The following is a 27,289-nucleotide window of genomic DNA, read 5'->3' as shown; positions in this document are numbered from 1 at the left end:
TAACGCATGTTCTAACGTCGGTCGCCATGTTGCCCCTCCATCTTGAAAGTACATTAGCCAAAGAGGGACATACCCGTTAATTTAAGCTTCGCCATTCGCGTTTACGTTTGAGTTAACACTCATGGACGAGGTCGAACTGGAAGCCATGTTAATCTTGGACTACATTGGCCACCGTAGGAGTTAAAACGAAATCAAAATTGAGAGGAACAGAAACTAATATTCACTGGATGATCATATACCTTTTCACCACTAGATGGGGGTAAAAATCACACATTGTAGCTTTCCACGTTACAAACCTTTTTGTAATACTTAGGAAATTCAGAATGGTATAAGAAACGAGATATTAAAATATAAAAATCAACAAGAAACCTGTGAATCAAGAGTTGAATTTATTTTAAGGGTTTTAACAAATGTACACACATGGGTCCATTGGTTGTGGTAGGTTTTTTGTTTTGTTTTGTTTTTTGTAGGATAAATGTCTATGCTGTACATCGATGTAAGTAGACTCATGCTCTTGATATTGAGGGGGCACACAGCTTTTTGACCACACACACAAACACAGCTCAACTGTTGGAAGAGTAAGCGATTGATACAGTTGTATGTCTGAGCACATATAGACTTTACAATCTGAACTGTAAAGTTTATACATATGATACAAAGAAAGACAACACAAGAAATGGTGCATGTCCTCAACACTGGAAGAACGCGTGGGTTTTGTGTGGCCCTAAGCTTGGACATCTTTTGCAAAATAAATTACAAAATAAAAGTTCAAATAACATTTAAAATATATTTTATATGTATTTAAAGATCTATATACAAATTCTCTAAGACAGAAAAAAAGACTGAATCAGTGAATATTTTATAACTACAATAGGATTGAGGTTGGCAAAACAAATTAAGGCAACCAAAATTTGTGTGTGCTACACTTTACAAATATTGCTGCAGTAGTCCTTTTTATTTTAGATACAACTGCAATAGCAACTGGCCACGTCATAAGAATCAGTGTCACACACTTCCATTGTAAAATGATACACTCGCTTACTCAAAACCACAAACACGCTCACTGCATAGGCACACACACAAATTCTATACATATGGATTTACAATTTAAAACATTTTTAACTGAAATATTTCTGATAGTGAAATGATTGTGATATGCTAACAATTTGGTTTACATATCTGGCCTCCCACACAATAATTTGGTCCCATCTTCTTAATAGACCCGATGACGGGGGAGGGGATATCCAAAAATTAAAAAAATAAAATTAGGATTAAAGAACTGCAACAGAAATAGAACACAATATGAACTATCATTTGAATGCAGATTAATTAGAAATAAAACAAATAAATTTGCATTTTTTCAAACGCTACTCATAACCAACGTGCATTGACAACCAGAGTAGCATAAATAACTATAAACAATGTCTTTCTTTTTTAAATTAAGCTCACATAGCCTATAGCCCAAAAGAATACAAAATTATAATAATTCAGTTAAAATATAGCATACAGCCTACTCTTAGGAGTCTTGCACCCCAGAGCTCAAATCGGAGAACACGTTCACAGTATGTAAATTAGACAAGGAACGAAAAAATAAAACATGTCAACAAAATAAAATAATTAAACAAATATATAAATTTTTCCTCATAAATACGTCTGGACATTGGTGTTGTTTGTGAAGTGGGTGATGAAAACGATGAAAATGAAGCTTGAGTTAATGTAGCATCCGACCAGTAAAGCTTCCGGACGAGACGAGTCTGAGGAGTCCAAACCTTGGAGCTGCTCCTCTCTCCTGAGGTCTGATTACTGTTGGGACACATTAATAGCGTTTGAATACTGTGGCTTAAGTGTAAATTAAAGAATGTGCGAGGAATAATCGTCAACATCTAGAATTACAAACCCAGGTCGAACACGACACGACACGGCACGCACTTACTGTTTCACTCTCCTCTTCGTCCTCTGGAAGGGTCTTTGACCCTGTGCTGAAGTGCAGAGGAGAATACACCCAGCTTTTGTCTTCTGGAGGCTGCTGGTACACAACCAAGACAGCAGAGGGAGCCAGAAGGGGTGGAGACACACAGAAGCAGCCAGCAGAGATATGCAGAGAGGAAGACAGATATGAAACAAGAGTGGCAGAGAGGGAGATTAGAAATGCAGTGGGAAGAGACAGATACGGAACCTGTAAAAAAAAAATGTCGTTTTAAAGCTACACTGTGTAACTCTTTTAGTTTATTCTTAGCTAAAAACACTTAGTTCTTTCAAAAATATATGTGCTCATTAATGTATATTTACTTCATTCAAGTAATAAAGTATTCTCATGAGTGTACATTATGCCATTGAAAATACATACGGGTAAGGGGTTCTAAGGTTGGTCGCCATGTTGCCCCTCCATCTTGAAAGTACATTAGCCAAAGAGGGACATACCCGTTAATTCAAGCTTCGGCTTTCGCGTTTACGTTTGAGTTAACACTCATGGACGAGGTCGAACTGGAAGCCATGTTAATCTTGGACTACCTTGGCCACCGTAGGAGTTAAAACGAAATCGGAATTGAGAGGAACAGAAACTAATATTCACTGAATGGACATATACCTTTTCACCACTAGATGGGGGTAAAAATCATACGGTGTAGCTTTAAGTAAATCGTGGCCATGTTATGATAAATTCCCTTGATTTAGTTCAATCAAAACAAGGGAATGAATTAGTTCAACGTGGCCACGATTTACTAAAACGGGGGAACGAATTCTTTAATTCGTGGATACTATTTAACTTAAACGAGTGAACAAATTAGTCAATCGTAGCCATGATCTACTACTAAAGCGATAGAACGAATACTTAGTTTGTGGAAACAAATTCTTATTTTGTCACCATGATATATATATATATATTCTGCATGTCATGTGCAGCCCTGCAGATAGACAAGTAAAAGATTCCTTATTAACGTTAATACGGTTGGAAAAGTAGTCTATATTTTTTGATACACCATGCAAATTTATGAGTGAAAATGCGAACTAATTCGTACCCTCGTATTAAGTAAATCTTGCGCACAGTAAAAATGTGTTCCCTTGTTTTACTAAATCGTGACCACGTTGTAATAATTCGTTCCCTTTTTTTAATAAAAATTCAATAAAATCAAAACAAGGGAACGTATTAGCTCAACGTGGCTACGATTTGCTAAAACGAGGGAACTAATTAAAGCTACACTGTGTAACTCTTTTAGTTTATTCTTAGCAAAAAACACTTAGTTCTTTCAAAAATATATGTGCTCATTAATGTATATTTACTTTGTTCAAGTAATAAAGTATTCTCGTGAGTGTATAATTGGCCATTGAAAATACATACGGGTGAGTGGTTCCCCTCCATCTTGAAAGTACGTTAGCCAAAGAGGGACAGACCTGTTAATTCAAGCTTCGCCTTTCTCGTTTATGTTTGAGTTAACGCTCATGGACGAGGTCGAACTGGAAGCCATGTTAATCTTGGACTACACTGGCCACCGTAGGAATTAAAACGAAATCGGAATTGAGAGGAACAGAAACTAATATTCACTGGATGGTCATCTACCTTTTCACTGCTAGATGGGGGTAAAAATCACACAGTGTAGCTTTAAAAAAAGGGATCGAATTATTACAACATGGCCACGATTTAGTAAAACAATGGAACAAATTTTTACTGTGCGCAAGATTTACTTAATACGAGGGTACGAATTAGTTCGCATTTTCACTCATAAATTTGCATCGTGTATCAAAAAATGTAGACTACTTTTCCAACCGTATTAACGTTAATAACAAATCTTAATCAAATTACGAAACGCAACACGTTTTATTTTAGCACTATATAACGCAAGTATTTTCAAACAGAATAAATAAATGGAAAATACAGTAGGACAGGACATTTTATCCATCAGGATTTGATTGGATAACGATAAACTAACATTGATATTGTTGGCTACTTTTATTTCCCCCCGCCCACAAGGCATTCATTACATCAGCAAACAAGAAAAGTCATTTCACTTGTAGAGAAGGTTATACCTTGATCAAAGACTACACTGTAAAAAAATTACTATTTTCATCTAAAACAATTGCAAAGGTATTATAGTGAGTTAATTTGCATATAAAAGTCTTAAAGGTACAGTAACAAAAACTGCCTGTTTAATTGAATAGTATTTAATAGTCAAAGGGTGGGAAAAAAGCTAAAATAGTCTAAAAAAAAACTATGAACATCAAAGGCTAATTCATTCTAAAACTAGTTTCCTCTAAAACTTACATTGTGCCTTTTTCTGTGTGTGATGGGCTGACAAACACAGACGCCGCCATCAGAGAACTTACAAGAGGCAGAGAAAGAGAGATGGACAGAGACAGCAGACACATAAAGAAAGATAGCAGGATGGTAATGAAAATGCCAAGGAGATGGAGTGCAGTTTAGCAGTCGATAAATGAAAAAATTGACAGCTCCATTAATAAGAGGAAAGAACGACGGAGCAGCTGGTGCAGGGTGTTAATGGATGAATAATTCAATAGATGGCGCTTGAGTGTCTCTAAGCCTCTTTTCAGCATTCAACTGAGTTCATTAGGCATCCGAAGGGCCTCAATGTGTCTAACAAATGCTATTTCTCAGTTTTCTTGGCTGTTCTCAGACACATCCCTGTGGATTCATTGGCACGTCCATTTATTTTGTCATTCATGGGCCAGAATGCGTCTATTGTGTGAGTGTTCTTCAAAGCTACCACACATATAATGTTATCATCAGCATTCAGAAATAAACAAAAGGACTCAAACATCATTTAAATGGGTCTTATCTAGTCATACAGAGACTGAAGATAAAAATAGGAGGTCCTAACACCTCCGGACATAAATACCCACCCACCCACGTGCCAACAGAGACCCTCTGTGAGATTCTGTCTTCTGTCCCGTATTGGAGACGTTTCCTTTAGTCACCATTAATTCAACAATGGTCACATTAGCACTGTTTACTACTTGGGAGAATCTCACAAAGTCTATCAAGAACACGTCACAGTCATGTTTAACCCCTAAATGAATGTATTTTTACTTGAAGAAAATATTTAAAAGAAAAAAGGTGGGGTTTTTTGGTATTATTTCCATGACAATTAAATATTCATTTATTAATGATAAATTCTCATAATTCTCATTGTCAGTATCATAATATTATAATGTTTTCTGAGGTCTGAACACATGATTTTTCTTAATAAATAACAAATTGAATAAAAACAAAAAACGCCTAAAATAGTATCATAATTTAAACATACATACAATTAAAATAATACATTCTTGTTTGTTTTTATTGCAACAAAAACATTTAATAGTATTGTCAAAATCAGGGCGAAAATGTTTTTAATTGTCATAAAAAAAATTGCAAAATTAGTAATTGGTTCTAAAATATGCTTAATTTTTCTTTGTGGAACATTATAGTTTCAAAAATTAAATTTAACACATCATCATATTTTTTTTTTCTTTCATTCGAGTAAAAATATTTAAACATCCTTCAATTAATCAAAAATAAATAACTAATAAAAAAATAATAATAAAATTTTTGTCTTAGAATATATCATGTATTTTAATCTTATATTTTCTTATTTTTAACCATAAACCTAAATATTGTTAGATTTATGCTTAATATTAGATATAAGAAAAATATTAGACTGTGCTACAAAAAACTCTCAAGATTTATTCTCATATAGTCTATCTTAATGCAATAGCTGTTTTCCTTTTTAAGTAAATTTATTGCGTTTTAAGAATGTTTAGATACTTTTATTTGTACGAAACACAAAAATATTATATATTATGTTTTTAATGCTTTGACATTAGGTCATCAGGTGGTTCAAGCTCTCCTCGGATGCATTTCTTTATAAAAACAATACATATTTGTAGTTCAAATGAGTGAAGGGCTTACAAAATAAATGTCTGTAATTGGCACATCATCATCCTCGTCCACAGAGGCACGGCTCGTACAGCCCGAGGCCTGACTGGCGCTGTCAGATTCCACGACTATCCTGGGGCTCGCTGGGACGGAGGAGGACGAAGCTTCTAGAAACGTCTCTGGAGCTTCACTGCATGTGGAAAAGGAAAAAATATAACAATTTAGAGATTTTTTTGTTGTATGCAGTGTTATTCAAGTATCATTTATATACTATTATATTATTTATTAATATACTGAATTGGCTTTTCATTTTAGTTATGTGCTTTTGCCATTTTTATTAAGTTTTTGTTTTTAAAAATATTTCTATATACCAAAAAAATTTTTTTCAGTTTTAGTTAACTTATTTATTTGATAGTTATCATAGCAAACTATCTAATATTTGCATATTATTTCAATTCAGCCTTATTTCAATTACTGAGTTTATGCAACTTTGTATGGAAGAGTGCAGCATGAACTTTCTTCAAAATTTCTATTTTTTTCTATTTCTTCAAAATTTAAAAATTATATATATATATATATATATATATATATATATATATATATATAATGTGCCTGGCAAGCACAAAAACGTTTGGGTTTAGCTGATTAAGCGCTTCCTGTTTGGTTATGTTCCTCTGTGGGAGTTTCCATGGTGTAGTTTTGCCATTACAATGAGAAGCTTCAGCAGGTGAGCTCAGCTGAATGAAGCATGTCTAATTCCTTATTCCCATGATACCCTTGATCTCACATCCACACAGTGCATTTGCATTTAAATCATCGCCCTTAATTCCATGAAACTTCAATAAGATCTTTTTTTTTCAACACGTTCAACAACATCTGGTGTTCAAAAATAAATATATAATAAGTGCACAGGTAGTTTCTCAGTTTTTAGTTCGTACCTGTTTTCTGGCGATACCTGGGGAGCCACGAGGGTGAGCTCGCTGTCGTATCGCCCCTCCACTTCCACCTCCACTGTGATGGTCTGCTGGTCCTCATCCTGCATTCTACAACAACACCAGCAGAGGGCTCAGCCAACGACATCACCAAGATCAAACCCTTCCATTAAGAAGAAGATCAAGCCCAAGAGGGCAATAAACATTGTATTTTATGTAGTATGTAATTTATAACAAGTGTTATGAATCATAAACTTTCAGAATAATTTTGCGAGAATAAGACAGATGATTGACAGAATGATAGCGAACGCAATTAAAGGGGTAAGAGAACTTCTGATAACAAACAACAAATAAAAGTGTTTAATATAAGTGACTTTGTCTTTGTTTTATTGTTTTCTCGGTTGACCACAAACTGAGACGTCATTTTAAAGGGCAATTTCCAAATATCTTTTATTTATTTGTTATAATATGGGTATTTTGGGTCATTCGTCTTATTAATAGTATATTTGGTAATAAAGTTGATGTTTTTTTATTGTGTTTTCATTAAAAATAAAGGCCATCATAACAATTTATAAAGATCAAAATGAGTTGGGCCAACAATTTAATTGAGTTGGGCCAACTTAATTTTGGAAAATTAATTAAAATTAATAATAAATTTATAATTTTATAAATTAAGATGCCTAAACTCGATAAAATTAAGTTGGCCCTAAGTTGTTATGATGGCATTATTTTTATTCTTTATTTTATTTTATCTTTATTGTTTTCATTAAAAATAAAGGCCATCATAACAACTTAGGGCCAACTTAATTTTATTGAGTTTAGGCAACTTAATTTCTAAAATTATACATTTATTATTGATTTAATTTGTAGAATTAAATTGTACAAAATTAAGCTGGCCCAACTCAATTAAATTATGTTGGCCCAACTCATTTTGATCTTTATAAGTTTTTATGATGGCCTTTATTTTTAATGAAAACACAATAAAAACAACAACTTTATTACCAAATATACTATTAATAAGACGGGTGACCCAAAATACCCATATTATAACAAATAAATAAAAGATATTTGGAAATTGCCCTTTAAAATGAAGGCTCGGTTTGTGGTCAACCGTTCACAAAGTCACTTATATTAAACATTTTTTTTGTTTGTTATCAGAAGTTAGTTAGTTGAAATAAAGTTGTTATTTTTGTTTGTTTTTTGCACACAAAAAGTGTTCTCGTCGCTTGATAAACTCAAGATTGAGCCACTGAAGTCACTTGGACTATTTTAACGATGTCTTTAATAACTTTTCGAGCCCGGCAAGTTTCAATCCCTCAAGAAGCCTATGGACTAGTATGGAGGAGTGATCCAGCTCTCAGATTTCATCAAAAATATCTTAATTCATGTTCCGAAGATGAACGAAGGTCTTACGGGGTTGGTACAACATGAGGGTGAGAAAATACGGACAGAATTTTAATTTTTGATTTGAATTTTTTACATAAACTTGACCAATCAGTAGAAGGGGGCATCTCATGAACGCCCACATGTAGAAAACGAATTTTGAAGTCATGAAAAAACAAAAACAACAAACAAAGGAGCCGTTTTCTCATTTCTGCTTATTTCATTTCAAATTGGAAATCAAATGATCGGATGATACACGGACCCATATTGCAGACCAGTCTCCGTTTTACTTACGTTTCTTCATGACTGGACTGGGTGTGTCTCCTGTACGGAAGAGGACAGAGAGTTAATTGTACCCGCTACAGCCATGGCGCTGGAACATTACAGAGCGACAGACAGGGTCTTACTCGTACCTGTAGCGCGGTTGTTCGGAGGTGTCCGAGGGGGAGCGTTCTGGGATAGACAGAGAGGTGGTGGAGGACAGCGTGGTGGCGATGGAGGCTGTGGTGGCCTCCTCGAATGAAGGAGGGGTGCAGGGAAGCACATCCGTCCGACCTGAAACTGTAACCATTAAAGGGATAGTTCACTTTGAAATACATTTTTTGATATGTTTTAGCTTACCTCAAGGGCATCCAAGATGTAGGCGTCTTTGATTCCGCAAAAGTTTCAATTTTGATATTTTTAGGTCAAACCGTTGTTGTCTATCAGTCATATAATTGAGGTCTATGGTCACCACCTCAAAGAGCATGCACAGAGAAGTCCAAATTAAACATGATTTAATGACTCATAAATGTAAGTACACATTGATGGCCTAAAACACGAAACGAGCGGTTTGTGTGAGAAAACGGACAGTATTTATATCGTTTTTACCTCTTGTAATCACAGCCACAAAATGCCCGCACCCTCAGATCACTTGGATGTGGCTGTAGTTACAAGAGGTAAAAACGATATAAATACTGTTCGTTTTCTCACACAAACCGCTCGTTTCGTGTCTTAGGCCATTTACGAGTCATTAAATCATGTTTAATTTGGACTTCTCTGTGCATGCTCTTTGAGGTGGTGACCATAGACCTCCATTATATGACTGACATACAAGAACGGTTTGACCTAAAAATATCAAAATTGAAACTACTGTGGAAACAAAAACACCTACATCTTGGATGCCCTTGAGGTAAGCTAAAACATATCAAAAATGAATTTCAAAGTGAACTAACCCTTTAAGTCCACCTAGTTGAGAATGAAGAATGTATTTCGTATATTGTTTACCATCATCGTCCAGTGTGGGAAAGCTACGGGCTCCTCTCAAGTCGTAGATGTTTTCGTCTCTCACAAAGGGCAGCTGACTGGCCGACCAGGCCGCTCCGGGCCCGCCGTATTTGCCCACGGCTAGACCCCCACGACCCCTTTTTGACGGAGAGGATTTTAACGCTGAAAGAAACAGTTAAAATAGTTTCGATATCTTTGATTATCATAATGAAAGTAGGCGAAGCTTCATTAGAAGGGTTACGGTTACGACTTTTACTTTCATTATTATCTAAAAATAAAAATCTTGTAAATTATATTGATAATAAACATCTTTGGTTTTTTTCACATACATTTTAGATATAAATTTGAAAGTACATTTTAGGAATGCAACGTACCTTATCAGTTATCAGCCGATATGACAGATTTTAGAAAAATGTATTGGTACAGAATATTAAAATTACTTTTGCTGTCATTTTAAGTTCATCTTTTAAAAATATTATTTAAATAAAAAAATATTTAATAAAATATTATATGTAATCTATAGGAAATCCCAAAATAAATATCCTATTTCATACTACACACTACAATTCTGTGTTTTATTTTTCCTTTATGTAGCCCAATTGTGGTCGAATTTTCAAACTGGTGCATCCCTATTACTTTATCATTAAATCTTCATGCGGACCATGAAATTATTCTATGTGATTCAGTAATATAAATTCAACTCACATGAAGTCTTTCTGAATACAGTAGTGCTCATGAATCTGAAGAACCTGTCCGCATAGAAAGATGGTCTGTGAACAGACACTGTGTCCTGAAGAGTGAAAGAGACAGCGAATAAGTAAACCATCTGAATAGCTGCAGTTCCAGTTGACCAAATGGAAAATTACAGTTAAATACTGAGTTCAATACTAATAATTTTCATGGAGGCTTTAAGTCAAACTTAAGGTTTCCAGTGAAACATTATTCATGGAGACACCAGACAACACTTCAAGCTGACTTGATCAAGATATACCAGCTCTAATTCTATAAATATCTTAATTAGCATGCAAATGAATCTCGAGCCATTCACAGTATGACGTAGACTGACACGTCACAGGCAGGGTTGGAGAAATTTCCTCTATTCACAGCTGAGCTGAGGAGAAAATTAGTGTCTGTGTGTGTGTGTGTGTGTGTGTGTGTGTGTGTGTGTGTGTGGGGGGTATGTGCATGTGCGTTTCATATCCAGCAATAGCCCAATTAGCACATCCTCTAAAAAAATGGTCCCAAATTAGTGCACATTTTACAAGCATTTCCTCCAAAACCCCATAATTCTCAGTAAACACCGTTTGTGCTAACGTACAGCAGAAGACCCTGCTTTATTAACATGAAAATGTAGGAAGAAGGAAGAATTATAGTGAAGGTCAAAGACCACAGAGTCTCAAAACACAGCTGGATGTTAACTTAAAGCTATTCATTCAGAGCGACTTTCATGGAACAATGGTGTTCATATATTAGAAAAGGTCTTTTCTAGATAAAAGCCATTGAAATGCAAGAAAATCCTCACCCCATCATGGACTAGAGCCTTCCACGTATGCTCCAATTTCTTTATTAACCTAAACAGAAAAAAAGAAAAAAAATCACTCCATGGTGCTTTTAAATCATACTGGCAAGCGATGAATCACACGCCTCATGATGTAAATCATAAGTGACGTGAGTCGGGGAGGTTGACGCAAGCACCTGTAAGACTGCAAGATGTCGATTATTCCGATGTACAGTAAAAGCCGCTCTCCTCTTCCATTGACTGCAGGAATGCCGCCCATCCTGGCAGGGAAAAAACATGAGAAATATGGATATGGATATTAAAGTTTTTATGGCCAACTCAAAAGTCTAAACCTTGATAATCTGAAATGAAGCGCTTAACTATACATTTGGGAACAAATTTGCAATAGTACTGAAAAGTGTTTGCCAAAGTTGGCAAAATCTTAAATAATTTTTTTTTTTTTAAATAAATAAATAAGATAAAAACATAGAACACAAAATTTCATTTCTAAAAACTAATTTTTTTTTGGGTAACCCACAGTCACATTAGACCAAAATGTCTACGCACACTGCAACGGTCACAAATAATCACAAAAAAGTTCAAATACACAATGTTCTCCACTTTTAATTTAGCTAAGAGTTCAAGCCGTGGCTCATCGATCTTCTATTGGTCACACGGCTTCATATGTCACAAATTTGCAGGTCAGAGTTCACTAAACTTGAAATGCAAAGTCAATGAAACGTGTAGTGAACGCCCCTTTAGTCAACATGAATATGTTTCTTGCAATCCATTTACTTCCATAATGTGACACATTTCAAGATGAAACAAGATATCTAACAGACAGGACTCGATTTTAGATTTTAGGAAAAAAACAAAAAAATTTATTTGTTTTGGAAAAAAAATGAAAAATTAGTAGCTATAGTTTTGGGAGCAAAAAAGGAAAAAAATTCAAACAAATAAAATACGAAAAATAAATAGGATTTAAACACCACAAAAACAAAAGACAAAATAAAAATGTCTGTTCGCTTTTAAAAAGTTGCATTTTTGGGTTAGTAAACATGAATTTGTTGTTTGCAATCCATTACCATCCATAATAAATGCTATTCCAGATGAAACATGATATCTAACAGGACAGGGCTTGATTTTATCCAGAAATGTTTGGTTTTTTTTTTTTAACTGTAAAATTAATCTTTAAAAAATAGTATCAAATTAGTAGAGAATTCAATGTAGTGATTATAGGCAATAACATCCCTATAATCATGAAAATTAATTACCAGGCTATTGGTATCAGCTAGAATTTTGAATACTTGAAAATGCGTCACATATCTTTTTAAATATCCTAAATATATTTGGGCCGCTCACGTGTCGTCAGTGTCGATCTCCTCTCCACAGGCCGACGCTCCCTGTATGGACTCCATGGCAGTGGAGTAAAGCGCCTTCTGTGCCAGCGGCCTCTTTTCGTCACTGTTGCCCTGAGATCCCTCTATCTGCTGCTCTTTCTCCGCCTGGTCGATGTTGTGTACTCCCAGCAGCAAACTGTAATCCATAATCTTAAAGCTTTCCAAGACCTAAACATCAAAAACACATCAATTTAGCTCCTAATCAGACATGCTCTCTAGGCACCAGCACACTGTACAAAACGTACCAAACAGTCCCTCTGCAACGTCTTGACCAGGGCGCTGTGCGTGTCAGTATCAAGCAGGAGACCGTCTTGAACGTCCTGCATGAAATCGAGGTCTTTGAAAGTGGGCTTCGCCTTTTCCCGCTCTTTCTTAGAGGCTCGTCGCTTGTAGGTGGATCCCTTCAGGTCGTATTTGAGGTGCATGCGCACCACCCTGGGCAAAACGTTGTTCATCACCACCATTCGAATGTTCTTGCCGCCCGATTGTACGCAGTACAACCCGAAGAATTTGGGCAATAAGGTGCGAGGATTCTGATTCAAGTTCTGCAGGAAAAATCAAAATGCCCAGAGTAAACGAATCAGAGTAAACGAATATTCAAGTTAGAGCCAGACCGATATATCAGCCTGCCGATATTATCGGCCGATATTAGGCATTTTCTAAACTATCGGTATCGGCAGTTATAATGGCCGATAAATGAATATTTCAAAAATGAAATAAAAACGGACAAAACACGCTTCAATCATCTCTCTTTGGCCTGTTATATTGAAAATGTATGTTTTACAATTTGCAGTATGACGTTATCCATTGCTAAATTATGGCTCATCATAGACTAGCTAACCACAAAGCTAGCTAATGCCACTATCATCAGTGGAAGACCGCTAACGTTAACATTAATGAGCTTGGAAACCACAATGAACTTTTTCTGCCTAAATAAAGTAATGATTACTGTATTTATAACTAGCATATCTCTAGTTACCGTCTCCGCATTGTAAAATGTAAGTTCGACTTGCGAGGAGTGAACATTTAGACATAGAGTTGATACAAAAAGTATCAAACGTATCTTGTGCTATCTACGTAGGTTTTAGAAAGCAGGCAGCAACTGATGATTATAAGGCAATGTAGGGACTAATTATTATTTTATTTATCAGAACTTTAATATATTTTGATGTTTCTCTGTTCTGTTGTGACAATAAAAGAAACAAGTTTCTTTGTAAAATGCTTTATCATATTATTTTAGTTAAAACTCAAAAATAACTACAAATAACTATGTTAGGGAAATCTGTTAATGTTTTGTTGCGCGTTTCTGAAATAAAAATAATAATAATATCGGCCGATATATCGGATTTTAAAACCCAAAAATATTTGTATCGGTATCGGCCTTCAAAATCCTTTATCGGTCGGGCTCTAATTCAAATCCAGGTCGTCCATGCAGTGCTACACATCTGTGGAAAAACGATTGTATTAGTATTTGTTGGTTACATGCATTGTGTAATTAATAGATTTCATCTTGAAAGGAATAGTTACAATTCTGTCACCATTTATTAACCCGATACTAAAATGTTGTGCGGCAAAATGTGTTCCGCCATGTTTGACGAACTTGCCAGTTTAAATATGAGGAAATTCAAATGAGATATTCAACAAACAATAACTCGTCTGCCTTTTCCTTACACAAAAAGAGTGCTTTAATTGAGCTATTTTGTCATATTTTAACCTTAATGGTCACATGTGGAAAAGAGCAGCATGAATATTCTTCAAAACCTCTTCTTTTGTGTTCCACGGAAGAACAGAAAAGAATCTCATCTTTTCAGCCTTTTCCCCACACAAAAAGAAGTACTTGTATGATACTTTTATATAGCTTTTTTGTCATTTTTTCGAGCCTCTGAGCCAAGTTCACAGTCACCGTATGGAAAAGAGCAGCTTCTTTTGTGTTCCACGAAGAAAGAAAGTCGCGCGGATTTAGACCGGCATGATGAATAAATGATAGAAGAATTTTAGTTTTTTGATACTATTCCTTAAAATCGCATGCAAACCACACTTTTGCTGATGACCACTTCTTAATGTTAATACTAGTTCAATAACAGCATTTATGCATTACCTTGAAGTAATCATTATTTGTTTTCCCACATTCCAGATTCAAAACACACGATTTCAACCACACACACACAAAAAACGCCAAAGGCATTTAGTTTGCGTTGTAAAAACAACTGATTCCAATTAAATTGGACTTTACATCCTCTTAAAAAGCACCACACAAAGGCAAAGCAATGAAGCAGATGTCCAACCTAGAGGAGCTTTGTGGAACAACCATCACCTTCCCAAAGGTGACCTGTCCTACAAGATATGATCAAAGAGGAGAAACAGAAAGAGGAAAACAGCTAAAGACAGATTTCTGTAGGCAAACCGGCCAAGGTCAGCATTGTTGCTGAACAACAACTGATCCGTCACTATTCATGGGCTCATTAGCTCCAGCTGAATGGATGGAACAAGCCAAGCCAGTCACTGGTCTGACTCTGCTGACACTGAGAACCCATTTAGGCATCGTCTACTGAAAGAAAAACCCATGTTCTCTTGGAAACCAAACCCTTTTGTACTTATATTGTGAATTGGATTGGTCCAGTGGAGACATAAAGCTGGAACAAGCACAGTTTATATGCTAATTGTGTCATTTATTTTATTATTCAGGAAAATAGCCGACAAATCGCCTCAAAATAGCTTGTTGGGTAATCAGCAGTGTTGTTGTTTAACCAGGTGGTTGATTTGTGACAGCATGTGATAATAGGCTGGAAAGCATCTTTCTCGAAAAGTACTGAATAACAACATACACTGTGTATTTTAGCCTAGCTTATTGTAACTGAAAAACTAGATCTTCATGATTGACTGCACAGGCTGATAATAGTTCAATATATTGAAAATAATGTTATTTTATTAAGGCTACATCTCATTTTCTATCATTATATTCTATTATATAACGTACTGTAGCATAATTATCAGTATTATATTAACCATCAGCCACTCTAGTCTAGATATTTTATTGGACATTGAAAACCAATATCAACCATTAATTTAAAAAAAAAAAAAAAACATGAAATGATAATACAACTCTGTCTGATACTGATGAGCCAATAACTATTTTCATGTTATGGCCAATAAAAATAATTTATTGTCAAAGTTAATTAAAAATAAAATGTAAACATTTCACCGATAATTAAAGAAAAAAAGTCAATAATCGATCTGTTACAGATATATTGTTTCTCACAAAGTAACAACATACCAAAAAATAACATCATAACCTCTGTTTTTACTGTGAAATTATTGTAGCTCAAAAATTTAAATAGTAAGTCAACAAAAAAATACAGATAATTGGCCGATATTTGGCAATAAATACTAGCTCACGATTGTTTCAGTTCTAAAATGTATTTTAAAATTGTGTCAAAATAATTACTTTTAGTAATTTTATATAGGCTACATCTAGTTTGCTATCATTAAATTATTATATCATGCCATATTTATTGTCCTGCTCTATAGATATCGGCATAGGACATTGAAAATATACATTAGTTGACCATTAGTTTTAAATAAAGATGCACACTATTAAAATTCTGGCTGATAATAATTGATCATTTATTGTCAGAATTAACTAAAAATAAAACACTAAACACTTTATCACCCCCAATAAATTTGCATATCCGTTTTGCCCGATAAATTTGAATAAATTCTAATATCGTAAATAACCGATATCTACCGATACTCAATTATGTAGCTTCTCAAAAAGTAACAGGCTGCATTAGTGATACACCAATAAACATTTGACAGGCAGATAATCGGTTAATATTTGCACATAAATATTAGTTCACCACTGTGTCTGTTTCAAAATAAATTAAATATTGTGTAAAATAAGTATTTAACTAATTTTATGTAGGCTACATATAAATTTCTGTCAATAAACTGTGCGATATAATGCAGTATTAATGTCTTGCATAATATATACACCCTGTTCTCTAGATATCGGGATTGGACATTAAAAACCCAATTTAAAATGCATCAGTCAAAGTACAGCAACTCACCATGTAATATCCAGGAAGGAGCTTCTGCAAAAACTCCGCCTCCTTGTGCATAACTGTCTTGATGATGAACTCATCGTCCTTGGTGACATAGAAGACTGAACCACTGGCTCCCGGATTGGACAGCTCAATCAGTGGTTCGTTACAGAGCGAATACTAAAGGCCAACACAAATATAGATAAATTCAGGTTGAGCGATTCTTCAGTGGCCCTGAATAAATGCAAGCATTTATTACAAAAACTAGACTTTAGCTTATATCTCTCACCAAATAGTCATCCGGCCGTATCCCGAAGAGCTCTCTGAAGTAACGGAAGGCCACGGGAGCGTAGGTTTTGAAGCGGAAGTCTGGGAAATGATGAGCTGGTGTCAGGTTGCTCCCTTCACTGGAAGAACAAGGAGAAGAACATTTATTGCATGTGAAATGATACACACAACATCAATCTCAGACGGATAGCTCACCTGGGGAAGAAGATGCTCTCCACCACATAGAAATCCTGCATCAGGACGTCCCGCTCCGGCTTGGAACTCAAGTTGCCAACCGTGTAGCCAATCCCAAGCTGAATGGCCCCCTTGAGTGCTGAAGATGTGGTCTGAAAAAAAAAAAACACAGATATAAATGACTTGAGATACATTTTCTTAAATATTAACCCAGAGATTCATTTTCTTAAATATTAACCCAGAGATTGATCATTTAATCTACGTTTTTTTTTTTTGTTCCGATATCTAGTGCCACATTTCTGTGGATCGAGCTTATAAGCAATATTGCAAATCTGGTCGATACAGATAAACCGATAATTTTTTTATTAATATTATAATACCATACAATAATTTGTATGTTTGTACATTTTAAAAATAAACACTATTTTTTTCTAAAAATAAATAAATAAATAAATAAAATGAACCTAAAATAAAATGGTTTAAATGTTAGGCATTACATTTTTAAAATATACAGTATGAAAAGGGATATTTATTTTGAGATTTACTAAATATTACATTTTACTGTTATTAAATTATTAGTGTTTTTATAGATTCATTTAAGGCTAGTGTTAGATGGCAAGGGTTATCTAAATGTAACAAAAGAGAAAATAAGCATCTACAATTAAATATACAATGTCAACCGATATCAAACTGAATCTGAATGAAATTAAAATCGAATCTAGAAAAGGTTTTTAGGTTAGCGTTAGAAAACGGCAAACAATCTAAATGTAAAAAGAGAGAAAATGAGCATGTACAATTAAAAATACAATTTTGACCAATATATATATATATATACAAAGTATATATAAAGGATTTTGAAGGCAGATACCGATACAAATATTTGTTGGTTTTAATATCCGATATTCCGATATATCGGCCGTTATTATTATTATTTCAGAAACTATATATATATATATATATATGTATATTTATTTATTTTTTATTTATTTATTTATTTATTTATTTTTATTTATTTTTTAAATAAAACACTGAACATTTAAAATAAATAACATGAGCTGATTTCGTACAAGAAGTAACTAAAATAATTAAAATGGAACCAGTTACGAATTTAGAAAAAGTTGTTGATATTGATTCGAAGCAATGCACCTTCTTATATGTGGTTTCTCCTGAAGCATCCACTCCTCTGTGACCGATCTTCTTCCCATGAGCCGGCTGGCCTGATGATGAAGGCATCTGGTGTAAAAAGAGCAAAAATATAAGATACCACCAACCTGTAATGCCTACATCATGAACAGGTTTCCTTGCAATCTAATAGTAGATATTCTTGATATGTGGTAAAGGAAAGTACCTCTGTGATGAAAGCCTTTTTTGATATCGTGTCTAGGAAAGAAAAAGAACAGTGATTAACCGGGTATTGACGACACTATCTCAATTAAAGGATTACATTTCATTGATTGCAAAATGAAAAATTCAGACAGTCAGGATTTAAATCCAGATTTGTGTGCCTATGATTATTTGACACATGTTCATCTGAAATTATAACCAGACTTCAAGGGTCAACAGGTCACCCGCTAAAGCGCAGACATCATCAGCCGGCTTCATTATTCTTCAGCCTCCATTTATATTCCATCGCTGCCCCTCGAGCATCAGCAGCAGCTGTCAATGGCGACTGGGATGTTTGTGGACAAAGACGATTTGATGAAAATACACCATGTGAAGCTGACGGCTGGATTCCTTGGGCTGTGCTTCACACCCCACGGTCGTCCCAGACGCGTCTGCACACGCTCCCATTCACTTCCTCGGTTTCCATGGCATCCCAATCAAGGTCAACAAGCTTTCTCGGAGTTTGCATATGCATGTGGCATCAACAGACACATGCTGCTCTAAATAGGGCATTGGCCGCTAGACAGAGCAGCTCATAGCCATGCAGCGAGAAAGAAACAGCAAAACCAAGACGACGGACATGCTGGAAATTACAGCTAAAAACAGCTTTGAGGAAAACTCAACCCAAAAATGTTAATTCTGTCCCCATTTACTCAGCCTCATGTCGTTCCAAACCTGTAGGAGTTTCTTTTGTTTGTAGAACAGAAAAGGAGAAATTTTGAGAAATGTGCTGGTTACTCTATTCAATGCCTTTACAACGAATTATTCTGGAGGTTTTAAACTTTAAAGACATAAAAGCATAATTTTAGGGCTGCACGAAAATAATTGTGATTAAAACGTGATTAAAAAATTGCTGTGCTTGTTTGTAGTGCTGCACAATATGGAGATAAAATATGTGAATATCTCTCAATATGGCTATAAAATAAAGTTATATAAATTGGCAATAAAATAATACAACAATATTATCATTAGTAAATAAAAATACAATAATTACAAAAAAAACAAGATAATATTACTGTTGTAATATAAAATAAAATAATTAAAATACTTTATCTTCTCTTGCAACTGTAAAATTACAGTTCTTAAAATGTATGGTTATTGTGACCGTTAACCATCATACTTTTATTTTGACAGAATTTTTTTATTTATTTTGTAAGATTGAAATGGTTCACAAAATCAGATCAATTTGCTAACAAATCAGACTGAATTAGTTCTTGACTTTCTGCCCAGTTAAAATGATTATTAGCAGAAAATCTACTCTTGTGATGGTTAAAGGAGTAGTTTTACTTTTAAAAAAACTTTTGCTGATATAATTTACTCACCCCCATGTCATCCAAGATGTCCATGTCTTTCTTTCTTCAGTCGAAAAGAAATTAAAGTTTTTGATGAAAACATTCCAGGATTTTTCTCCATATAATGGACTTCAATGGGAACCAAACGGTTCAAGGTCCAAATGAGAGTTTCAGTGCAGCTTCAAAGGGCTTTAAACGACACCAGACGATGAATAAGGGTCTTATCTAGGACCCTTCGAGTCATGACTCGAAAAAAGATTTTGATGAACGAGTTTGATGAACGAGCTCATCACAGAACAGAGCAAGGCGACCATTTGTGCTTATAAAACTTTGTTATTTATTTTTGAAATGACAGATCGTTTCGCTTGATAAGACCCTTATTCATCGTCTGAAATAGTTTAAAGCCCTTTGAATAGTTTGCAGTTTGCACTGAAACTGTCTTTTGGACCTTGAACCGTTTGGTTCCCATTGGAGTCCATTATATGGAGAAAAATCCTGGAATGTTTTCATCAAAAACCTTAATTTCTGTTCGACTGAAGAAAGAAAGACATGGACATCTTGGATGACATGGGGGTGAGTAAATTATCAGCAAAAGTTTTTTTAAAAGTGAACTACTCCTTTAACAAGTTCGATCTTCAATGAATCATTGGAAACCACTCAGTTGATCTGAATCAGTTCTTGACATTTTAACTCATTGATACATTTGCAACAGTTACCAGCTAACTTGGAAGATTATTAGTAAATAATATTTTTTTGGTGAACTAACTATACGTTTAAGCTGGTAACTGTGTTTTGAAACATGGCAGGTGGTCCACCATCTAGTGCAGATGGCTGGACTGGTAGACCAGCTAAAATGACATTTACCAACTGTAAGCTGGTTTGTTGCTAGCTCGATGTTCTACCAATTACCCGTGCTGGCTAACTTGGCTAGCGAGATATTCATTACAAGCTGGATTTTCCACCTGAAATCTTCCCACTTTAGCTCAATTTGTTGTTGTGAAGTTGGAAGCTCAAAGTCAGTAAAAACATAAAGGCTGTAATGTCTCTTTTCACCTCTGAAATAGCACATCCACACCAACAAGCCTCATGACCAATAGTTCCTGTTATTTCTGGATCCAGCTGTAAATGTGGGCTCCTGAAACTGGTTTGGACTGTTTGGGCAACATTATGGTTCTCCATAAAAGAGCTTTTTCCTAGACCTTGTTCGTTGATGTTAGGTTTGGCCTCAGTTCAAGCTGAAGGGCAAACATGCTGTAGGATTTTCTGCTATACTTCACTAGCCAGGGTCAACCACACATCTAATAAAGACCAGCAAAAATGTGCTTTTTATTTATAGGTACAGAGGAAAAGAGATTTAAACTGCCTACTTGAGACAGTGCCTGAGCATATGTGCTATCATCTAAGCTAGCTACATATGTGACACACAAAATGTATAATAAACTGTTGAAAGTTGTTACAAAACATACAAAGGTTCAGAAACTGAATTTGTGGAAGGGAAATTGTGTTAAATAGAGCTGTGGGGAATATTATTTTAAGCTAAAGCACTATAAACATTACCTTAAACTAGCCTAAAGTTAGCCTAGCCTTGAGTTAGCCTAGTGTTGAGTTACTCAAGACTACACTTTTATATATTGATTCTATTATGAAATGATGTTCAGACACTTCTATGTCAAGCCATAATGAACTTAACAAACTTTTAAAACACGGGTAAGAGCACATAACATCTCCAGTGCTAATGAATTGGCATAACACCTCCTGATATTCCATATGCTTTGGGTGTGATCACAGCCAGCTCAAAATGGACTTGAAATGAAAAACTTGACGACATAATCTTTGAGGTGTCACCTGACACCTCAAACTAACATTCATTATATGAGACTAAATTTACCAAAGACTTAGCATGTATATGCTACTTTGGGTGAATGACGATATCACATATATGATGGCAAAAATCTAAATACTTGAAGTAAAATGACAATACATATGAACAACTTCTCATAACCTCGCAAAACAGAACCGTATAAAGAAAACCAAAGGAAACGAGAGATTATAAACCTACCATTAAGCCCACAAAACCATTTTCATGGCTCACTTCTGATCTGAGAGATGAAAACAAAAACAAGTTCCTCTTGCTAATTTAATTTAAGTTACACCCCGTTCAACAGACGCTTTTATTCAAAGTTCATTCTTAGTTAACAGACTTAAGCCCGAAGTATACTTCATTTTTATGCCTACGGATGAGACAAAACAACAACAAACTACTGGAGATGCAACAACAATAGACACACTTGCACAACACAACAATACACGTCACTTTAGCAACTATTTGACAACGTTCTGGGAACCATTTCAAAATAGCTGTTCCGGTAACTCTTCATAAACAACAGTTGGTTACAATGCATTAAACACAAATATGTCAATCGGGGAGTCTGCGTCCCATAAGACACTCTACTCCCTCTGAGGTGCCGATGGGATTGAGTGTCTTCCAGTGCCCTGGTCAGCTCTGCAGGGCCTATAAAAAGCTCCATCCTCTTCGGGACATGAGCGAGGAGGGCAAGGAATACAGAGAGACACCATTATGCAATTCTTGCTTGTTTTCCATTTCCCACCAGAGCTTGAAAACTCCCATCAGTCTGAGCTCTTAGAATAACACGGGTTGAGGAAATAGATGGAGTGCGCAGAGTGTGCAGACAGACCTGCCCTGTTTTGCAAAGCAATATCAGCGAGCTATAGAACACTATAACAGCTTTGAGTATCGCCTAGGGTTTGATTATATATGCATCTCATGGGATGTTATGTGTATAAACCGAGAAAGCCATGTCTGCATTTCACAGATGCTTTAATTGTGTACATTAACCACCACCACCACATGATCATACCGAAGTGGTGCTTGAGATGGTCCATTTGGCGGTAATGAAATTGTTTTACAATTCATCTACAATATAGATCTTTTCCTATCTCGGCCTTCATCTGTTCAATTTTGTTCTTATGAGCCGAGCGAGACGGCCTCTGAATAGAACAACAATCCAGGTATTTATCATTCGGACGGGTCGATACAGGAGCAATCATCTGTAAAGAGTAATATTATTGCTCACAGTTAGGGCTGTCAAACGATTAATCACGATTAATCGCATCCAAAATAAAAGTTTGTGTTTACATAATATATGTGGGTGCTCTGTGTATAATTATTTTGTATATATAAATATGAATATTTTCATGTATATACTGTATATAGATTTATATATAACTAATAATAAGAATTAATATAAAAAGAATATTTTTTTTCTTAAATATACATGCATTTGTGTATATATATATATATATGTACAAAATAATTATACACAGTGCACCCACATATAGTATGTAAACACAAACTTTTATTTTGGATGCGATTAATCGCGAATAATTGTTTGACAGCCCTACTCACAGCTTTGAACTTTATAATTTTTTTATTATAATCATTCTTTTAATGTATTATCATAATTATAAACACACTAAACAAATAGTTTTACTGTTTACTGCACTGTTATTTTTCTAATTATAGACCTATTGCAGTAAATTCCTCGCCATTGACGGACATTTCCAGCTTTCCGTGTTTTCACTGTTGTACTGTAGGGGGCGCTATGACACATCTTCTGAAAGAGTGCTGATCAAAGCACAGGCGTCATATGTAATCATGTGCATATGTAAAATAACATGATCACCAACAGTAAATAGCATATAAGTTTAAACTGCCTAATGTTTTCAACTTTTCTATACATTGTAACTTACAATTTTTCGAGGCAATAAAACAACAAATAAAATAAACAAATAAATCACACATTTCTTCACACTTAAGAATTTATAAAAATTTTGTGATACTGCATAAAAAAACTGGATGGAAACACTAAGGCCGTGTGTCCACCAAATCGTTTTTCCACGCGCCTGGCGTATGTTTTCAATTGTTTTCAATGGGAGCGCCGCGTTTTTTAAACGCCATGAGCGTACCGAGGCGCTGAGCGTTTTTTTTTTGTTTTCAACTGTCACAACATTTAAACTGCTGCGGATATTCTGTATCATAGCAACGAAACGTCTCAACGGAAAAAACGCTGCGCTGCCAAAACGCTCTCAAGCGCCCAAAGGACGGCGTCTTTAGCAGAGCGTCTGGCGTTTTCAGCTGGATAAAAACGCTTTGGTGGACACACGGCCTAAGATGCAAATAAATACACAACAAAATCATCTCATCTCGAAAGACATGAACATAAACTATGTCAGAAACAAATTTACTTGTAACACAGCAGAGCAAGAACGGTTTATTCGAAAATTGTTTCGCGATGTTCCAATTTTTTCGCAGAAATTAAATTTGCAACTTTTTTGCAAATTTTTTGGGAAATTTGCAAAAAAAAAAGTATGCGGCTACCAACATCCTAGTGTTGTGGCGGTGAGTTTTGCACAGGCGAACAATAGCAATATGTTTTTATCATATATTGGCCATCGGCCGATAATAGTTTTTTCTTCATTTATCGTATCCATCAAAATGGGATATTCAGCTGTGCATTATATCCCCTATTTGAACATTTAGATTAAATATGCCATCATCTAACACTCGAAAACAGAAAAAAACAAATAATTTTAAGCACAAATGTAAACATTTAATTTCTTAGCAACCTTTTTGGACATATAAACACAGCTAAAGAACTCAATTAAACATGTGACTCACTAAAATTGTATATAATTTTAGGAGCAAAACATAAAAACCCCAAAAAAACAAGGGTGGATGACTGTGTCCATGTCCCTTCAGGTGAGAAAATGACTGACAGGCCATGTCACGTGATAGCATGCTCAACAGTCAGTCAGCATGTTTTTCCAGTATCTACACGGAGAAAACCAATGAAAACAGGAAGATGCCGAGGCAGGAGACGCCGGGGGAGTTCAGGGAGTGTTTGGATGCACTTTTAGCAATTAAAGAGAAGATGATGGGACTACAAGAGAGTATGTGACATTTACTACGAGCCAATTGCGTTGACATTTATGTCTTTGAACAACGGTAACCACAATCGAGTTTGCAAAGCTTCAACACATACGCAAAAGAACAAACCTTGTCAACAATTAGCTGGATAAAGGTCAATCTTAAGTGCATACTACTGAACATGGGCTCTTTTTGGAACGGATCACATTTTGTGCTCTTCAATATAATGACTCGTGTGTGTGTGTGTGTGTGTGTTCACAAGAACTATCTTAAACTGATATATTGTTTTGTTTTTTGTGTATAACCGTTTACATACTCATGTTAAAAGCAGAGGAAAAACTGAAATTAATTATAATTTGAAACATAGCTTTCAATCCTTTTATTGTAAAAAAGGTTGCTGCCTTAAATTTGTAAGTACAATCAACTTGGTTGTTTAAGTCGTTTCAACTTAAATTACATTAAACTGACTTAAAAACTGAGTTGAATCTTGCATAAATTATAAAAAAAAGTAGACCATTGCTTAAATTATTTTAAAGTTAAGTTAAAGCAGTGTTAAAACATATTTCCTTTTTTATTTTTACTGTGTTCTGGGTTTACAGAATGAGGCGATTTTTGATGGTTATCTGCGTAGTGTGCATGTGAACACACTCATTGACACCTCACACACAGATACGTGACTTATTTAAAGCAGGAAAAAAAACGCAAATGGGGAACCGAGAAGATAATAGCAAATTCCCTTAGAAACAAGAGTGTATTTGATAAATAAAGTAATTGTTATGAAAGCAAAAAAATAAAAATGATCAGATTGAATCAAGTGCAAGGCTCAAGAAGGATTTGTTTGTGTGTTTGTTAACATACCATGGCATACAGTGGGATAAAAAAATTAAATTTGAAAAAAAAAATATTACAAAATATATATTAAGACATAAATTAAGAAAAATTTTAGACTGCACAATTTCTAGGTCAATAAGATTTGTATTGTACACTGTCAAGTCAACTTAGATCATTTATGTAGTTCAGATAACATAATATTTTGAGTTTCTGGTGATTAAATCAATATTCTTCATTGTATTAACTCAGTTTTTCAATTTCAATGAACTTAAAATGTTAAGGCAACCAGGTTACTTATTTTTTTAAGTTAAACCAACAATATTTATATGTGTGTGTGTGTGTGTGTGTGTGTGTATACAACATAAGCTATATAATGGTTTTAAAAATGATTTATAATGAATAAAATAACAAAAATGCTAAATCGAAGTGACATAAAATGTTTCTAAGACACATAAGCTATTGTACACACTGAAATATATTAGGAAAAAGGGCATTCTGAAAAAAAATCATGAAAAATCATTCTGAAAACAAAACATTGCTGTAAAATGCCATCTAGTCTACAAAATACATTTTATGCATTCAAATTTGCATGTTTAATAAACATTGTATGGCATTTATTCTCAACAAATGCAATACAAGCCTTTACCCCATTTCTCACCTGAAACCCCCATCATCCCATCTGTCATCTACCCAGTGTCCCTGCTATGCTGACGGCTAGCGAGCTGATTCTGGTTCTAACCCGTCATATCAAACCAACAACATGCCCATAAAACTAAATAGCCTTTTATGATCGCACAGTACACACTCTCTCTCTTTCTCTCTATGGCTGCATGAGAATCCCAACAATCTGATGCAGGAATGATATATCACATGCATCAGTGTCCCTTCTCCATGCATGAATGCTAGTCTTGCTAGCTCTATCCCAGAGTGCATCCCAGCCACCTGAATCAATCAGATGAAATTGCATGAACCGAAGTATTTTTAAAGCCCTCCATCGAATCAAAGCCCGAATGGTTAGTTACCCGCGTCCCCGTCGTCTGTCGTCCCCCCGTCATCGGATGATGCTGCCCCGGATAACGGACTCCCTTCCCTGGCCTCACACAGGCTGGCCGCCCCTTCAGCCTCCACTTCCATTCAAAATCCCGGGATGAATACTCTGAGCGAGAGCGCTGGCAACGGATGATAGCGAATATTTTAAACTACACACAGCTTTCTGTGGCCTTTATGATTAAATATGAATCTGAATAGCTAACAAAAAATAATGAGAGAGATTGAGGACTGTTCCTGCGCGTCGTGGTCCTTCAGACCTCTCCTCTGAGCTGTCAAGCACACGGTTGGGATGTCCGATTCACAAACGAATCGTTCGTTTGAACAGACTGAATGGTTCAATTGAACCGATTTGGTAAACCACGGACAAATAATTTTTTGGGCTGGTTTTGCTGTTTGTCTTTCAGCCTATGCTAACTTGGTATTGAAAATAAAGTAAATCTGAACGAAATTACGACATATATTGTGAATGCCTTTTACACTGATTATTAGAGTTTTGCAGTGACTAATGTGGTAGTTTGACGAAAAATTTCACATTTTGCCAGACAACTTTTGACACCTCTGATTGAACAAAATCTTAGCGATAAACAGTAGGGAAACACGGTTATTTGATTCATTTTAAACACATTGTTGATTGTGTGAACTAGTCCATTGACGCGAATTGAATGAATCGATTGGCAAGAATGAATCGGACTTCCCCACAGGAGCTTCTGAGTTGTTTTGATGAGGCTGCTGCTGCTGCTCTCTGTTGGTGAATCACTATAATATATTTCCAACAGCGTTGTTTTCACTGTTATGGTTGTAGGCCTACCTACAAAATTTGAATTAGTGTTCAGTGTATTCTTAATTTACATTAACTGAAGTAATCAGCATATAAAACAAGCATTATTTTAAAGCTACACTGTGTGATTTTACCTCCATCTAGCAGTGAAAAGGTA

At 35.2% G+C, this 27,289-nt stretch overlaps 1 protein-coding gene across 6 annotated transcripts; it reads right to left on the bottom strand.

The window, feature by feature from the left end:
- Positions 1-370: 370 nt before the first annotated feature.
- On the bottom strand, positions 371-26,653 carry pip5k1ca (phosphatidylinositol-4-phosphate 5-kinase, type I, gamma a). Of its 6 annotated transcripts, none has more exons than XM_089134981.1 (18): positions 26,327-26,653; positions 18,199-18,230; positions 17,997-18,083; positions 16,872-17,002; positions 16,678-16,795; positions 16,416-16,568; positions 12,594-12,893; positions 12,311-12,516; positions 11,146-11,229; positions 10,973-11,021; positions 10,156-10,240; positions 9,451-9,612; positions 8,598-8,739; positions 8,479-8,508; positions 6,808-6,912; positions 5,903-6,059; positions 1,934-2,176; positions 371-1,803 (listed from the first exon to the last, which is right to left on the bottom strand). In XM_089134981.1, the coding sequence occupies exons 1-18, from the start codon at positions 26,436-26,438 to the stop codon at positions 1,801-1,803; spliced, it is 2,199 nt and encodes a 732-aa protein (XP_088991107.1). In that variant the 5' UTR covers positions 26,439-26,653; the 3' UTR covers positions 371-1,800. The 6 variants fall into 6 exon arrangements, with proteins under 6 accessions (XP_088991107.1, XP_039538786.2, XP_039538790.2 ...); XM_039682852.2 differs by having other exon boundaries at positions 8,598-8,745; positions 26,327-26,652; XM_039682856.2 differs by having other exon boundaries at positions 1,934-2,026; positions 8,598-8,745; positions 26,327-26,652.
- Positions 26,654-27,289: the final 636 nt, after the last annotated feature.

The sequence above is a fragment of the Pimephales promelas genome, chromosome 2, assembly GCF_988280905.1.
Source record: "Pimephales promelas chromosome 2, fPimPro1.hap1.1, whole genome shotgun sequence".
Lineage (NCBI taxonomy): Eukaryota > Metazoa > Chordata > Actinopteri > Cypriniformes > Leuciscidae > Pimephales > Pimephales promelas.
Note: the sequence above shows the minus strand (reverse complement) of the source record. Positions and strands in the feature narration are given on the sequence as shown.

What these genes read in the sequence shown, in the direction of transcription:
- pip5k1ca (XM_039682852.2), bottom strand. Translation starts at nt 26,438, where the DNA reads ATGGAAGTGGAGGCTGAAGGGGCGGCCAGCCTGTGTGAGGCCAGGGAA. An exon ending in AAAAGGCTTTCATCACAGAG is followed by an intron (nt 18,084 to 18,198) that starts GTACTTTCCTTT and finishes TTTTTACACCAG; the next exon opens with ATGCCTTCATCATCAGGCCA. An exon ending in TCCTTCCTGGATATTACATG is followed by an intron (nt 12,894 to 16,415) that starts GTGAGTTGCTGT and finishes TTTTTCCTGCAG; the next exon opens with AACTTGAATCAGAATCCTCG.